This window comes from Amblyomma maculatum, chromosome 7, assembly GCF_055883805.1.
Source record: "Amblyomma maculatum isolate TAMU_Amacu chromosome 7, ASM5588380v1, whole genome shotgun sequence".
Lineage (NCBI taxonomy): Eukaryota > Metazoa > Arthropoda > Arachnida > Ixodida > Ixodidae > Amblyomma > Amblyomma maculatum.
Window position 1 is genome coordinate 143233808 of NC_139350.1, and position 16774 is coordinate 143250581.

Below are 16774 nucleotides of genomic sequence, written 5' to 3' on the forward strand. Positions count from 1 at the left end.
ATGTGATTCGTATTGGAGGTTAAGTACACTTAAAGACAGTAGCGAGAAGGTTAATGATTAAGATAGCTGAGAGGTCGCACCAAGGAGAAAAGAAAATCCGATTCTCAGCTCCTTGTTTCTCTAGCACGACACCTCGTAGGCGAAACTTGACCGTGGGTTCACAGACCACAAATACCGATATCATTGATCCTGCATCATTGTTAGCATTCCTAGAAAACATTTTAGATTACCGGACCACTCTCCTCAATGCCGTGTGCATGGCAGGTGCATGACGGCCAGAGCCCAACGCTGTCAATACAGCGAACATTAACATTTGCAGAGAATTCCCATAAAACCGCTGATAAGACCTGCATACATGCTGTAGGCGCTGAAGAAAATTACGCCGGGAACCGCTGACGTGATTATAGGGCCGGGTAAATCTTAAAGACTTACTCGCCTGCAAATGTTGCCGGAGTAGCAGTTGGAGTCCTCAGTCCAGAACCTCTTTTCCTCTCGCTGCTCCTTTGGTAGGCTTTAAACCAATGTACCTTCCAAATCTGGTGGCGGATGAGGACGAATACAGCAGTGCTCTTGGAATCTTTCCGCTGACACTATGGCCACCTGCACACGCCATCACACGCCATGGTTACGACAAAATAAATCCAGTACTGCCTGAAGGATGTCCCTCGTAAATGGTGGAACCTAACCTTCCTGCAAGACGCAAAAGCTAGCTGCAAAGCAGGGCGAATTAGCTACTAATGATCTAATGCTCCTGGAAAGTGCACGTTCACGTTGAATTACCTTTATCCGGGCAATGAAGCCATGGGATGCTGCTTACTGCTGGGTGAATGCTGCGATTCAACCCCTGCCTGCAGTGCAAGCGCTGTCACGGCGACGGTAGCAGCGACGGGTGGTCTGGATTTGCATAAAGAAAAACAATGGAAGCGAAAACAATGGTACAGAACACAAATATGACTTTTTTTGGTTAATTGATTATAAAAGTTGCTGTTCGAGATGTCTTTATGACAGCTATATCACTTTAGAAAAACAAAAAAAAACTAAAGGTATTTGCAGTTTATAACAGGGAACTAAAAGCTGCCATGATGGGTAACGAAAATGGTTTGAATGGAGATTCCGTGCTGCAGTTCCGCACATAAGTTAAGTACACCTAAGTGACAGTACCGTTATGTATGACAGTTAGGAGAACTTAGTTTTTGCAAAGAAACAAAAATGAAGGAGTGCTCTCCAGCACGACCCCTGCGGGTCAACTGTGACCATGAAACATACCACAAAACTGCGAGAACACGAACTAGCCTGCACGTAAAACCTGGGGACAGACTTTCCAAGTGCGGCCTTTGTTCCACTCCTCCCGTCGGGCTCAAAGTATACGGTGGCCGTAGACCAATGTTGCATTAATAAACAACACTAGCATTTAAGCTTAATTTGCACAAAACTACGGCATTCTAAATATTATGGGCTATAGAACCTCCATACGTGCGCTTCCCACTGTTTAAACTATGTATAAAAATACCTTCTTCCATTTTTATCTTCAATTCGCGATATCCCCTAAGCTGGAGGAGCAAAGTGTACAGGTTTATTTGATCCCTTATGATAATGACGTCGCGAAGGGTGCTACGCAGGGCACCATTGGATTCTCCTAATGTTACCGCAGGCGCGGGTGGGGTCCAGAATCGACAAAAGCTCTTGCTCGTGCTGCTTCCTTCTTAGGTTGTGGCGGCGTATACGTATCGTAAGATTCTGGGGAGAGGAGTGCAATACTCCGGAAAAGCCTCGAGTGACCAGCCGCTTGTAGTCCATACATGGCTTCGTCGTTGCGACATAAACGCAGTTCAGTCTGCACGAAGTCGCTCATGATACGCCAAACCAAATGCTGAGCTAGGACGTCCTCATCCAAGGCTATGGAGCTTGCTGCACACGGCCTGATGGAACTACCAATAGTCTCGCTGTAGAAGACAAAGCAGACGCGCCGAAGGCACGCCGCCGGCACAAGCTAGAGCACAGACCACTGGCTGCAGTTGCTGCTTGCCATAAAGCACTGCCATGGACTTACCTCACGCAGATACATTGCCGGGAGCCTTGAAAACTAATGTCGACCTTCGCTGCGTCCTCCTAGTCGCGTGCCGCTCGCAGCAAGCACTGGCGCGCGCACGAGGCAAAAGCACGAGACCACTCAATTTCTTCTTCTTCTCGCCTCTGAATATGGCAGATTCCCACAGTGGAAGATTGGGAGAGTGCAGGGCAATGTTGCTGTTGCTGCGCCTTTTAAGAATCGCCATTGCCCACCAGGAGATTGGAGATTCAAAGCAAAAAGTTCATAAATTCTTCGCAATAATAATATTAATTAGTATAATTGGAGAGGCAAGGCAATCCTACTGATGAAAAGCAAACAGGATAATTAAGGAAAGCCAAGCAGACGAATGAGAGCAGTGGAATGGATGGATGTATGTAGCTGAGAACCGTTCACAGAGGGAGTAATATTTCCCTATTTCTGAACAACGAAGCTAACTGCCCCATTTCTGAAGCCAAGGTGAGTGGCTGCAAATGAGAGTAGATTGGAAAAAGTTAGAAATAGGCAAATATTCAGAGCATGTTTTCTTAGCTTGTTGAAACGGTGACAAGAGAGGATAAAAATAACCCGTTATTTTAGGTTCATTGCACAATGTAAGGGAGAACGCCCAGATTTGTGCAAATAAATAATGAGGGGAAGTAATCCTACCCCCAAGACATGTCAAAAACACGTCGCATTTGCGTGAATGGCAGTGGCCTCAATTCCGCTTATACTGTACATGTTGTAAGTCTTCAAAAGCAATAAAAGATAATTGGAGTGTTTCAACAAAAAACCAAATGTCTTAGAAAGGGGACCCAAGAGAAAGCAGATAACTATGGCAGGATAGGCCAGGGGTACACGACGCGAGAAAGTCCGACTCTATAATTGATATTCCAATGCAGCCATTACCCCCACAAAGGACTAATTTCATTGATGTGAGAAGGTACCCGATCCAAGAACTGGCGACGAAAATCTTACTGAATATCAGAAATCAAAATATCCAAACAGAAATAACAGCAGTTGCCCTGGGAGGAATTTAATTCTGCGTGGCTAGTACCATACTCAAAAATCCCTAGTAAAAATGGTTCTATAGTCGAACACGCTGAGAGAAAAGCCTAATAAAGCTAATAAGAGACAAGCAACCCCTGCTATTGTCTCATGTTGTGCAGCATCATCAGCAATTAGAGCATGATATGATCCAAGTGTTCTTTTGAGGAGGTTACCAAGGTAGATTTAAAAGGAATTGCCATGGTTGGGAAAAATAGAGGCTGCCGCATTTGGAGACCGTATCTTAAAGGTTTTCTGTGAGCATGCTACTTGCGTGTCGCAAACCAAATATCACGCGCAATGTAGCATGCTAAAGCCCGGCAATCGTTTTCTCGTGGTCGCCGTTTACGGAATGTGTGTATGGAATGTGTGTACGCGGTGAGTGTACAGAATGTGCGCACACAAAGTGCCCGCTCTGGATGTGCAGCTTATGTCCAGTATATGGATTCCAACAAGAACAAGCGATTAGCGCCCTCTTCGGCGGAAATATCTTAGCGCCGTAGGCGGGCGCCTGAAGTGCCTCATTTCGCAGTGCACCTGTTAAAGTGCGGCTTTTAAAAAATAGGCAACCTCGAAGAACATTTTTGGCGTAAAAATCTTAGAAAATAGGAAAGTTTGCTTTCTTCCGTGTACAGTATGTGTCGGGGACAAAAAAATAAAAAAGCCAGAACTGAAAGGAGAGTCAGGAGACGGCACCACGGCGCTATCATCACCCTGATCGCTGGCCGAGCGGCCGCTCGTTATTGTGTGTTTGTGTGCGTATGTTTGCTGGCGGCCTAACCAGATGCGGACGCCAGACCGGCCAGATATCCGAGCCGACTAGGGGTCGTGAGCGGACGCCGATGAGGCGACGAGGATTTCTGTTACTGCCGCCGTACCGTATTGGCACCGCGACTGCCAAGTTCCAAGAGTCTACGCACGCTGGGCGTCTCGCTAGTACGAAGGAGGCAAAAAGAAAAAAAGAAACAGGAAAGCCTAGAGAGCGGAACACAGCCAACCGTCGGCGCAGACGGTGGCTTGCAAGACGCCGGACGAAACGGTCACCGGTGTGAATTTGTGTACAATTTTCTTCATTTGTGTAGCCATGTAAATCGGTTAAGTTTACCGGAATTTTCTTCGGTGACCAACCCACATCTACGACAGTGTGGAACAAGTCATGCAAGACAGCAATATTTCCGTGGAAGCGAAATGCGCGTCACAGATGAAAGCCCATTTCTCACACCAATGGTTTCGGACTTGATTACATTTGTTTACATTTCGCTCGTGTACATATAAGCACGGTTCTGCTCACTGCGATATTCTAGCTCGCGCGTTCACGAGTCCGTACGCTACAACATAGCCGATATCGTCCCCGAAGGGGATTCCTAATAAAGATTACCCACGAACATGCCACACAGGTGTATATGTGGCTCTGTTTTTGTCTGCATGGGTACACTTCCGCGCTTGTCTAGACGTACGTTGAGCGCAATTCATTTTAGACTGCTAAAATAGATTGACTGCACTTAATATCAAATTGTATAATTCCGAATCTTCGTAGCTGCAATCATTGCAATAGTTTGCGTAAGAACGGTAGTTTTGCACGTCAACTTATAACGCAAAGCCAGCCCTCTAGTGATGTTACTCCCTCTAATTACAGCCGAAAACGGTCGCCAAGTGTCTTAGTGAGTTGGAAAGCACGACGAGGAGGAGGAGGAGGAGGAGGAAGATGAGGAGGAAAGGCAGGGAGGTTAACCGGTAAAGGAACTGGTTTGCTACCCTGGACTAGGGGAGAGAGGTAGATGGGTATAAATTATGTGGGTGAGAGAGGGATGGGTGATGACAGTACAGTTACATCACAGACATGTCACATCACATCACTTCACAGTCATATCACGCAACATAAAAAATCATAGCCTTTCGATCAGTCCTGTGCTTTTCATAACGCGGAGCAGTGCCTGGGAGGTCTTCACCGCAGACAATCGCCGTGGCCAGGGACCTAGGATCTTAATTTCAGTTCGTGGGCGTCCATCTAGACGCTCCACGACGGAAACCACGAGAAGCGATACACACAAGCGCCGTAAGCCGGCCGCTTGGTAATTTTTTCGCGTTCTTCCGCTACTAATTCGGAATAGCTCAAAACAAATGAGTAAAATTGGTGAAATTCTATCCTGTCAATTGAATGCGGCACTATCAAATTCATTTAGCATTGCCGGAGAACTGCGCTAACCTGTGAAAAACGGCTAGCAATTCGGCTTTTACGTAGGGCATGCAAGCTTTCGCTTAAGCACGCCAACCTTCAAATGAGTGAGGCCCGACTGCGATTACTAGTATTGCTACGCGACACTAACTAAACTGACACTAGAGCAAAGGAGACATTTAATGGATTCTACTGTCCCCAGTTATGCACGCTTCGCGCCTCCGCTATTCATACTACTTGCCGAAGAAGCGGTGAAATCTCCCGGGCGGATCACGGTTCCTTCGGTTGCGTAGACTATTGTGGCAGTGCACACCACACCACAACACAACTCAACACAACGCACTACAACCTCTCCTGAGACTTGTGGTAAAGTAAAGCTCGCACGTTTAGCGCTGTACGTCAGTTTCTTAAGGTGTTCACCGTTCAGCACCTGTGCTCAGTATTCTATGTAACTAGACCAAATGAAATCTGCAGACTACATGTAAGCACATCCGCCTGCCAATCTATTGGCGCAGCCATTTCGAGTTCTTTAACCAAGGAGGTAAAACGCGGCGAGAAGGTTGGGCTAAACTCGAGTAGCGCCATCACGGCACTCCCATGGTTGAATGTACTCACTGGTGGGTATTGTTATTAAAAGTAACTTATTACTTTCATTTTACTCTCTCACTTTACGCCCTTTAAAGTCAACTATATAAAACAATAAAGACAGAAGAGTATTTTAACATTGCATTTTTGTTTACCATTGCAAAATCGAGTGATATAAAGGCTGATAAGTATATACTGCGATAGTTCTGCTGTACGTAGCGTGTTTTACTACACGCAGCATGTACTGCGCGGGGTTTCGTGCATGGTTGACAGTATTTCTTGCGCGCGCGTCAGTCGATTACGCGCGAGAAACTTGGTTTTCGGAGCCGTCGGCAATTTAGCCATCCGTTCCCGGCGTCCCGTCGAACCACCAAAACAGCCAAAGTAGCCAGCGTTCGCGCTAGTTAGAGTCACTGGTGTTTTAGAGAACGAGCTTACCTTCGCTCATAAGCAACAGAACACTATCACCACAACCGTCCACTTTCACATGACTCGCAATCAATTGTTTTTCCCCTTAAGTGCAATACACACGCATCGCGCATGTCGATCCGCGCCACTTGTCTAACGCTGTTTCAGCCACCGAGTTTCAGACGCTGAAAGGAATCGAGCATTTCTTTTCATGTGCGAGTACTGTTTCTTTTTCCACGCCAAATGGACATATCTCCATACCTGCGCTTCTTAGCGGCTGTATTTCTGCAAAGATTTCTGAGTCTCGTTCTTAATGACTAGCCCGCCACATTTACCAACCTTGACCAACTCACACAAGTGCCTAAACATGTAACGAACTAGGAAATATTTGACTAGCAATAGTGGAGTGCGCTGCCGCACCATTATACGTGCAGCACCGCAACGCATGGCATTGCGAAGTACGACACAAGCGGCTACTATGATCCCCGTTTTGCCAACGTTGCCAAATTGATGCGCCGTAAATTGAGCTCAATTTCATCCAAAGGTGATGTAGAGACTGCTGATATTTTCACAACGCACAGTCATGTCTGCAAACATGACTAGCAAAGAAGTGAAGTGGGTTTAAATGGGAATGCCGCCGCCGCGTTCACTCTAACCTGGGTTGTACTAACCCTATGTCTTTAGCGATCCCACGGAAAAGTATCGTCACAGACAACATGACAATATGGTTGACGGTTTTGACCATCTAGATAATGTGTGGAATTCATAACTGCATGCAATGTTTCCACGTTATATTGAACTGCGGCTAAGATACAAATGAAATTAAAGTGAATGATTTATGACAACGCTTGTATACTTGGGCATGAGACTTGTTTTAGTTGGCTTGGGAGGGCAAATACGCTATCACGGCTGCGGGGGCGAGAGGAATCTAGGCACTCTTTCGTGGCATCCTGCTCCGCCAACTATTCGCTTGCTCGGGCTGCACGCTAGCCGCCACGTAGAGTCACGTGAGAGAAGCTAACTCGCGCTTACTGGTGAGTCGCATCTCTATCACTGCCGGTCCACGGAAACCTCCCGAAGAGTCCCACAGCGCAGGGCTCCCAATTTCGAGGAGTATGGGGCCCATTACCATCCGGCTCTGTCAAATGCCGGCGCAACGAAGGCGACGGAGCAGTAGCAAGCCGGTTGTGAGAATAAGGTTTAGATTTCTGAGGTCTAACGCCATCGCATGTGGTCCACGTGTCTACTTTGCAATGGACCACCTTTGAGCACAGAGACCTCAAATAAACGATGATCAGTGTTACTAGTGACGCTAGCAGCCAGCAAATTCAGAGAGCCGGCGATATTGCGGACGAGTGTTGGTTACCCTTCCAGATGGGTGGTATACTCCATTTTCATTAGAGTCGGCGCATTTGTGAGATTAAGTAAATCTGAGGCTCTTTTTGTGTGTTGTTCAAACATAAGCTTGCCAGCAGTGTGCTGAACGGTCGCATGAGCACTTGAGTGTTCGGCTAAAGGAGACTTTGCCAGACGGCAAGCAATACATTCATTTTGCAGTTTTTCTGTCCCCACGTTAGTCCTCTTGACCCTTCTCTCGGCCTGTCTGTTTCTCGCAGGGTGATGCGGTTCGCTTGCAACGTGTCGCGTGGTGTTCCGCTTCAATACTACCTTTTGCTTCGTGAGGAAAATTAAGTACCATTCTCACCGACGACCATCTACGGACTGCCCAACGTGGCGAAAATGAAACGCAACTGTTTGATGACATCGTCAGGGTTTCATATTTGTACGTGACGAACTTCGAGGTATTTTGTGGCTGCTTCAACCACACGCGCATAGCAGTTGTCATCAACCGGGCCAGTAAAATCAAGTTCGAGCCCAGATCAATTCTTTTAGGTCTATTCCATTTCAGCACAGGTGCCATAGCTTGTCTGACTTTGGCAACTAAGTGACATGAATGGCACTCAGAAACCCGCTCTTTGATGGCTAGTAGACATGACTGTTAACTACTTGTTTGATAGTCCTCATGCATCGATGATCCCGCGCATGGTGCAAAATATATTGGTGGGGACCAAGGCGTGGGGACACAGCAGGCCGCGCCACGAAGTCAGATAATGTTTCTCAGTTCCTCTAAGCCCTACGAGATGGCATTTCACTCTTCGGTCCGTGCACATTAAACAGTTTCTCACCCTTAAGGGTGCAAGAAAAGGATGCGCTGTGAATTTGCACCCCATAACGCGCCCTATATGGCAGTATCTCACCTTTAAGGGTGCGTCAAAGGGTGTGCCACAAATTTCCACCTTATTTCGTCGAAGCACCCTACGTTAAGGGTGCAGACGAGAGCATCTACCAGAAGGGTGCAAACGACGACGTAGAAAGGGCGCGGCAACAAATCTTTGCTGCAAGCACACTATATATTCTAATGGTGTACTGATCACAAAGCGTTATTGTTAATATGTTTCGCGAAAAAATAAAATAGTAAAATTGACACAGCGACTGGGAACCCGAGAAAATATTGAATGTTTGAATTGGATATTTATTCTCTCAGCAAAGTTGTGTTTCGTTCAATTTCTTTTTTTTTTTTCAAATGCATTGCAATTAGCATGCACATATCATTCCCATTGACACTTGCAGTAGAAAATACACTTGGTACTGGTTTAGAGAGTGCATAAGAAATGTATTGATTATAAAATTGATCGCACTGTGGGAAATTTCTCAGGGAGAATGGAAATAATACGAGATCATATTCGAAGCATGTTGCGTCCATTACAGAAAATGTGATATTTTCGGGTTCGTAGATTTGGGCGACAATAAACAAAGAATGAGCCAAAGCATGGAGGGTGACACGACACAATGAATAAAGATACTCTTGAGATTAGGTCAGTTGACTGATATGTATAATTACGTGTTGGTACATTTGCTGTTGCAGCTGCAAAGCGCATGCTGCGTACCGGGCCCCCCACATCCAAACATGGTTTGATATTGCCTTAATTCCACTGGGTGTGGGCATTCTGTGAAGTTCTCGGTAATACACTTTCGCCGCCGATAATGTCTGCATCTAATCGGCACATTGAGTGCGTACACGCAGAGAGTTTCCAGCCTGTGCACCTTAGCACAGCGCCTCTTCGAATTACGCATTGCATAGATGTTTTAAAAGGGCCGCATTCGATTTCCTTATACCACAACGAATACAGCCCTTTTAAAACACGCAGCCCTAATTAGAAAGGAGAAAGAGAGAAAGTTATCTGTGTCGTTTAATTTTTGTCAGCACATCTACTAGGCAGCGCTGTTCAGTACCGTATTATCGGCACGCATAGCGAGACACGGCTGCGCACCATAGACAACGGACTTCCAACTCGGGTTCCAACTCTGCCGCTTCATTTGTCATGCTGTCGATCACAAATTTGAGACAGTTGCCTCGTTTTCGAAATTGCTGAAGTTCTACAACAAATTTCATGCGCACTTTGTTCGGCTTCGCTGAACTATCACTGGAAAGTGACTATCGTATTAATGCTGCCATCTGAACTCACACGTAAACTTTTAAAACTCAGTGTAAAGCAAGCAGCAGGTCGTTATTCTACATTATCTCCATCTGGCAATTTCCTGGATATTTCTTTGGTGTATACTGTCGCCAATATGCCTTTACACCAAATACAGCACAAGAATTAATACTAAAACTCAGAATACACTCAAGCTTCTTTTCTTTTTTGTAACGAAACTGAAACCGAAACAAACTTTCTGTGTTACTTTATGCCCTCACCCTTTCACCGACAGGCGGTTGCCGGTAGTTACCCAGGCTACATTCCGCTCGCTAACATGGCTGCTTGCGCTACGACAGGTTCGACCACGTTTCGACGGTTGGTAAATGTGCTTCATGGATTGTGAACCATCGTGAAATGTGTTGCATTTCGCGTGCTTAACTTCAGCAGAAGTGTGTGTGCCTCCGAAGTGCCGTCGACAGGTAATGCTTAAAGCAGACGGGCATTTATCGAGCCGGCAAGTTTGCAGTGTTCGTGTTCTTTGTGTTTTGCTCAAGCGCTACGGTTGCTTAAACGTGTCACGTTTGAGAGGTTCGAAGGAAGAAGGCTTGAAAGAGTGGTTTTTGCGTGACCAACTGAACTCGCACTTGTTGGTTCGGCACCGGTGATGCGAAGACGAGCAGCTTTCTGAACGGCTTACGTAATCGTCTGTAAAGGTGGGTTCAGAAGAAAGGACCGGAGCACGGACGGTCCGCGCGCGTCACCACGGATATGCTGCCACGTGATCAAGCGTCCGCGTGTCCATCCGGCCGTCGAGCATTCATACGAAGCCAGCGGACTATCCACGTGTACCCTCCTCCCCCGCTGTTCGTGCGCGCTGCCGAATGCCTTTCTACCGAGAGTTTCAACATGGGCGCTGAGCGAAACCATCGTCTCGCTGCTCTGTCTGTTATACGTGAAGTATGCTAGGACGAATAAGAAGCAAAAAAGCGTTCATTTATTGCAAGCGCTCTTTATTGCGACGTCTTCAATATTCCATATCGGTGGGCAGCTCCCTACGAGCGCTAAAAACTTGACTGTCAATGCATTACTGAGCGCTTTTTTCGCTACTCCACCCATAATAAGCAATTGAAACCGAATAAAGCTACAACTCTGGCACACCCACAAGCACTAACACACAAAAAACGATGCACTGCTGCGAACACGGAGCGAATGACGGAGCGCATGCACAAGAAACATGCCCCGCTCGAACTGAATACGAGACGAAAAGCGCGGGCGTAGCAACGCGGAGGTGGCAACGATAAAGCAAAAAGAGAAAAAACAATCTTGGTCCGCGGCGGACGCTCGGTGCACGCGGACTGAAAACGGCTCTCGGCCTATCGAGTCCGCTCCGCGGTCCGGGGCCCCGCACGGGCACGCCACCTTTCCTTTCTCCTTTCTTTAACAAAAATAATAGGTGTGCTACTCTCTCTTGCCTTTAATAGACCAACACCGATCTGTGACGTAAGCGCGATGCGGTGGCGCTTCTGTCGCCAGGCTGGGCTGGTTGGGGGGGTGAAAACTAGGCTTAGCGCCCATAGGAATACAGGACCTGAAAAATTTCAAATCATTTTTCTAACTTCACGGCGTACCTATGATCTCCTTATTCGGTACAGAGCAACCATGAACATCCAGAACAGATCACGAAAGTATGAAATCTCATTAACGAGGCGAAGTTATTTTAAAATACCTCGAAACGTATGCGGGCGCGAGTTGGTAGGGCAACCAATAGAAACACATGTAAACACAACACACCGCAACATTTTACTCGGTTCAGCAGCGTTGAACCCTTCTCATTTTTTGACGAACGTCTTGTATCACGCCCCGACATTATGTTTCATGGCGCACTACATTCCCTTGCAAGTACTGCAAGTTTGACGACTTGCTGGACCCTTCACAGCACGATAAACTGACTGCGCACAGTTGCAGATGGCAATGCACCACCTGCGCTGTCGCTAACAGACGCTCCGGAGCTGGAGGCGGCCGCGGTGGGTATCGTCAGCTGCGCTGTCGTCTGCTGCAATGCGCGACTCTCGTTCGGTCCGTTCGGTACGGCGTTTGACAACTGCCTTTTAAATGTAATTCTGTCTAGGATGTATCACTTGAGGGACAGTATTTTCAAGCTAATTTACTCCATGCGGCAGCATAAAAGACTGTAAACAAAACTACGTGTTTCGCTACATTAGCATTTTGGGGGTGTCCGGATTCACAACATAGATTATTCGGGGAGTTTTAGACCGCCTCAGTAATGACGCAGCATACTTCTTCAAAGCACTGGCCAATGTTTAACGACCGGCCACCACTTCTGGTGCTCTACGAAACGAGAAAACTGTTGCGGTAAGTAGCGTTTACCCCATACGTTTCGCGGTGTTTTAAAAATACTTTGCCTCGGTCATGAGATTTCATACTTTCACGATCTGTTCTAGGATGTTCACGGTTACTCTGCACGGAACCAGGACATCATAGGTGTCTCGTGAAATGAGGAAACTGCTTAGAAATATTTCGGTTCCATGTATTCCTATGGGCGCTAACCCTATTTTTTCACCCCCAGTCGGCTGCGATACCGCGAGCGCCCCGTTTGTTTGTAAACACGGTGTTGGTCTATACGCGCATGGGGTTCACGAAATGAAATTATTTTCTTGAGCGTTGGGTGATTAGCGCTAATATGTCAGTCTCGGCCTCGTTCTAGGCGTTTCTGTTTGTGCTTGTTCACGTTATGTGACAAAGTAAAGGAAACCTACTATGTTTTTATAGGGAGCTTGCATGAAGCGATGCATGCTGGGTATAATCCGCCATGATGTTGTCGCTGGTAGCAGACGACGCAGCACGTCACTCATACTCGTTTGCATGGTCGCGTAGGGCGCGCAGATGATGCTGGAGCGATCAGACAGGCGACTGCGGGTTCTTCACAATTCCAAAAGTACGCATGCACGAGTGCGGGAAGGCAAATGATCCCTCTAGCGTTGCCGACTCGAATGGCTCGCATTGGCCAACACTAAGAGACCGACGCTAGTCCGGGAAAGTATCAAACTACTCGCCAGAACTAGAAGTCATGGCGATACGGCGATGTCGACGGGCGGCCACTGGTCCAGACGCATAGTACAGCCAGTCGTCTGCGCCCAGGTCAGCGCCGCACTGCTTTGCCTTTCTTCATAGCGCGCCCGATTTTTCAGGCACAGCGTCGACGCGTACGTTGCCCACTGATATCTTGCAAGGTCTTGCACACACATAAGGACAGCGCATGAAAAGCCGCTTGTGTGCTCGGTGGACCGTCGAAAATGACAAGGCATTCGCTCCATTCAGCCTGGCTGCGCTTCCAGCCGTCTGCTGCCAGCGACAACATCATGGCGGATTATACCCAGCATGCGTCGCTTCATGCAAGCTCCCTATATGAAATGTTTATCAGACTATCAAGATAACGCTCCGGACGTATAGGAACTCAAACCACTTTCCCATCCGTCATTGTGGCTTTTCTGCTCCGCTGATTATCCCAACGTAGCAGGTTAGATTGAGGTTAGCTATATTATAGCTCAAAACAGACGCGACACATGAGAAGACCGAAGACACACGAGCGATCTTCTCGTGTGTCTTGTCTATTTGGCGCTACAATATGGCTATGTTCATGCACCACCAAGCCCAAAAAGCTACGCTTTACATTGAGGTATAATGGAGAAGCGTATAATGGAGAAGCAAGTACAGTGCCTTGTGAGTTCACCTAGCGGATTAACTGATGTCCAAAAATATTATTGAGCCATCCTGTATTGTCATAGCCTATTTGCCTTTGCGGGACGTTAAACCGCATAATTTACAAATAACTATTTTGAGTTCCTACTATGCCCAACCGATCTTAATTTCCCGCATCAGGATTTTACATTTTTAATCGCAATATGAGCTGTTTTTATTGTGAGGGTCTTGTATCCGCTTGCCTAGAATGAAAGTCTTGCATTTAGATTGTGATGCATTTCTTGTGGTCTCTACATATGCTTTCATCGGTTTAGATTTTGTGTTCTCGTTAGTTGGGGATCAAAATGAATGGATATCTACAGGCGGTGCTTCTGCATTCAAGTAAAAGTTGGAAGCTTGGATTCTGGACCAAACAGCATGCAGTAATCTATTATTATATTATTGCTGCATTTCTTGTTCTGACCAGATGTTTACTTTCTTTCCTCTTTTCCTTGCGTCTAATGCACGGATCTCATGTTTCACTACTGTAATTATCTGCTCGTTACAATGGCCATAATGTAGGGCAGTTGCTTTTTCTTTTTTTTCCCAGTAGGGTTTGTTTTTGAATCCATTTTTTTCATAGTGCGCTTACTTTGGGCTCAAGTTGATCGCAGACGTGGCTTCAAATTGAGCTCTTCTGGAGCTGCCTTCACACGACACAAGCTAAGGAGTTTGTAGACAGTAAAGCATTGTTTTATGAGCCTTATGAGCAGGATGAGATACTTTAAGGTTGTCAAACCGCTTTAGGTGCAGAAAAAAAAAGTGCATATTCTTTGGAATTTTCTCCTTGTTAATTGAAGGAATATGGGAGAGGCCTTCGCCCTGCAGTGGGCATAGTCAGGATGATGGGGATGATTATTTTTTTTTTCAGTCCCTAAATTTTGAAAACTTAACCCACTTGGTTTTGTGGCTCACATTCTTTTTTTCTCTTTTTTTTGTATGATAGCATGCTTTGCAATACAAACTGCTTACTTACAAAAAAAGGTACACGCCAGATTTCCGAAGGAAATATACTAAGCGCCGGTGATAGGTGGCCCTTACTAGATTTCGTTTGGATCATATTCATACGGTGCGATATTCACACCTCTTCATTTTTTTTTAGTTGCCAAAAGTAAGGTTTCCGGACTGTTTTGGAGTTTTTTATTTTTTCCTCTGAGATCCTCGAAATATAAATTTTACAGCTGCAAAGCAATTTCGCTGCTCCAAAAATGTCTTAATTCTATTTCAGCTGTTGCACCTCTGTTTGTGCACTGGCAAACTCATCTCTTCATACATGGGAAAGTTGCATGAAAGAACACACATGAGAGAAGGGGTGAGACAAGCCCTCAGTCCCACTCTGACTTATGCAAGTGTTCTTTCATGCAACTTCCCCAACTTGAATAATTGCACCTAAGCAAAATGTTCTACGCGACCATCATCACTCGTCTGAATATCATGGGTTCAGTATGCTGATGTCGGCTGGTGATTTTGAAGATTACTATAAAGGTGAATTGCGCAATGTTCAATCCACTAGCCCACAGCAACACCCTCGTGGACTTTGAAGAACATATTGACATTTAAATTTTATGCTGTCATTGTTTTTTTGAACCTAGTGAATCACATCTCGACAATTGTTTTCCATCATCAGTTTCTGCCAAGATATTTAAAAAACCAACTGTCTTAAACAACAATTCTTCAACAGGATTTTTTTTTCAGTTGTTCTGTGTGCCACTATACAAAAATCTGCATGATTTAAAACTCTGGAAACGCCTACGTCATACTGGCACTCAGTGCATTGCAAAATGTCCGTTAAAAGTTTGCAGGCATTGTGGCCAATACCATTTCTGATTTTTTTAGGAGACGCAAAAATCTACCTCATGTAAGAATTCGGCAAATCGAGCAAATTTTGTAGAATGGAGCATCAATGTTTGTATAATGTGGTCCAGTTTCTTTTCACACTCTTGTAGTATATTTCTACAATATTTGAAATATTGCCAGTAACGTCTGGAGCCCACAGGGATCCGTACTGGTTCCAGTACAATTTTAAATTTAGATTAATGGCATTGCTCAAAATTTAAATCCAAAAATTACGTTTAGTTTGTTTGCAGACGATTGTCATTTATTGAGATGTTTCAAGTCGAGAATATAAAGTCTTGGTGAATTGGGGCTTAAACACTATACAACAATGGTGTTCCAGAGAAAAAATGTAAATAAGTTAGAATAAAATATTTTTTGCAAGGACTACTAGGAATACTAAACATATTTTACATCTCGATTACGAGCTAGACAGTAAATCTATTTCACATGTCAGGCATTTCAAATATTTCGGGATGATCATATTTGACGATTGAACTGGAAATAATAATTTGGGCGTCAGCTGAGCAAAAACTTTGGTATTTGAAGCGTAGACTTTGACTTGCATTTACATATGTCTGACTTATGGCCTATATGACCGTAGCACGCTCTAAGCTTGAGTATGCATGTGTTGTATTGGATTCTTTCACAAAAAGCCAAATATATAAAATTGAGACAGTTCAGAGATATGCCGAAGATTTATGCCATCAAAATACACGACAGACTTGGTCACAGAACTTCTTGCGAAATTACACTTGCCCCAACTTTCGCAGTGAATACAAAAAGCCAGGTTAAAATACCTTTATTTAATGAACAAAGCCAATTTCAATTTTGACATCAAAGCGGTATCGTCAAAAACGATCATCGCTTCGAGTACGCGGAAACTACCCTGCACAGTTCCTTCCTCTACGGGTAACGACGGAGACATTTAAGTTCTCTTTTTTTCCCATGAACAATTGAACACTGGAACTGCCTACCACGGACAGCAGAAGTTAATTCACTGGACCAGTTCGAAGAGTCTATCTCCCGCTATGGCGCTATTAAATAAATGATTTCAAAACAGCAATCTATGAGGTATGTGCTTCCTTTAAGTGCGTGGTATTCTGATGTGCAGTGTAGTCGATAACACTCACACTCTTTTTCCTGGTCTTCTTTTATTTCTTGTGCTCTTGTGTTTTGAATTCTTGCGTGCTCTTGGTTTTTCTTTAATCCATATATGCCAGTGCGTTGAAAAGAGCCATTCGCGGAGGAGATTCTGTTTATTTAAGTGCGGTATTAGCTTGAACAGCGAACTTGCGCTGTCCGTGATAAAATGTGCTCGTGCTGCTATAAACGTTACGGCCATGTTCTGGCCCAATAAGGGCTAACAGTACTGATAAATAACATTACAAGGCAGAAATAAATGAATTTGAATTTGATATGTGCCAAGCAAACTTTTGC

The 16774-nt window shown here is 45.4% G+C and overlaps 1 protein-coding gene and 1 long non-coding RNA gene across 2 annotated transcripts in view; one reads left to right on the forward strand and one right to left on the reverse strand.

Annotated features, from left to right (window-relative positions):
* LOC146184900 (aurora kinase C-like) overlaps nt 1–2065 on the reverse strand; it is a 91380-nt gene extending 89315 nt beyond the window's left edge. The window contains exons 1-2 of the mRNA XM_084609557.1: nt 2051–2065; nt 528–600 (exon numbers count right to left, since the gene is read on the reverse strand). Coding sequence (XP_084465683.1) covers nt 528–600; nt 2051–2065 — 88 coding nt within the window. The remainder of the gene's footprint in view (nt 1–527; nt 601–2050) is intronic.
* Nucleotides 1–16774, forward strand: part of LOC146184898 (uncharacterized) — a 218708-nt gene that overhangs the window by 141130 nt on the left and 60804 nt on the right. The window lies entirely within an intron of this gene.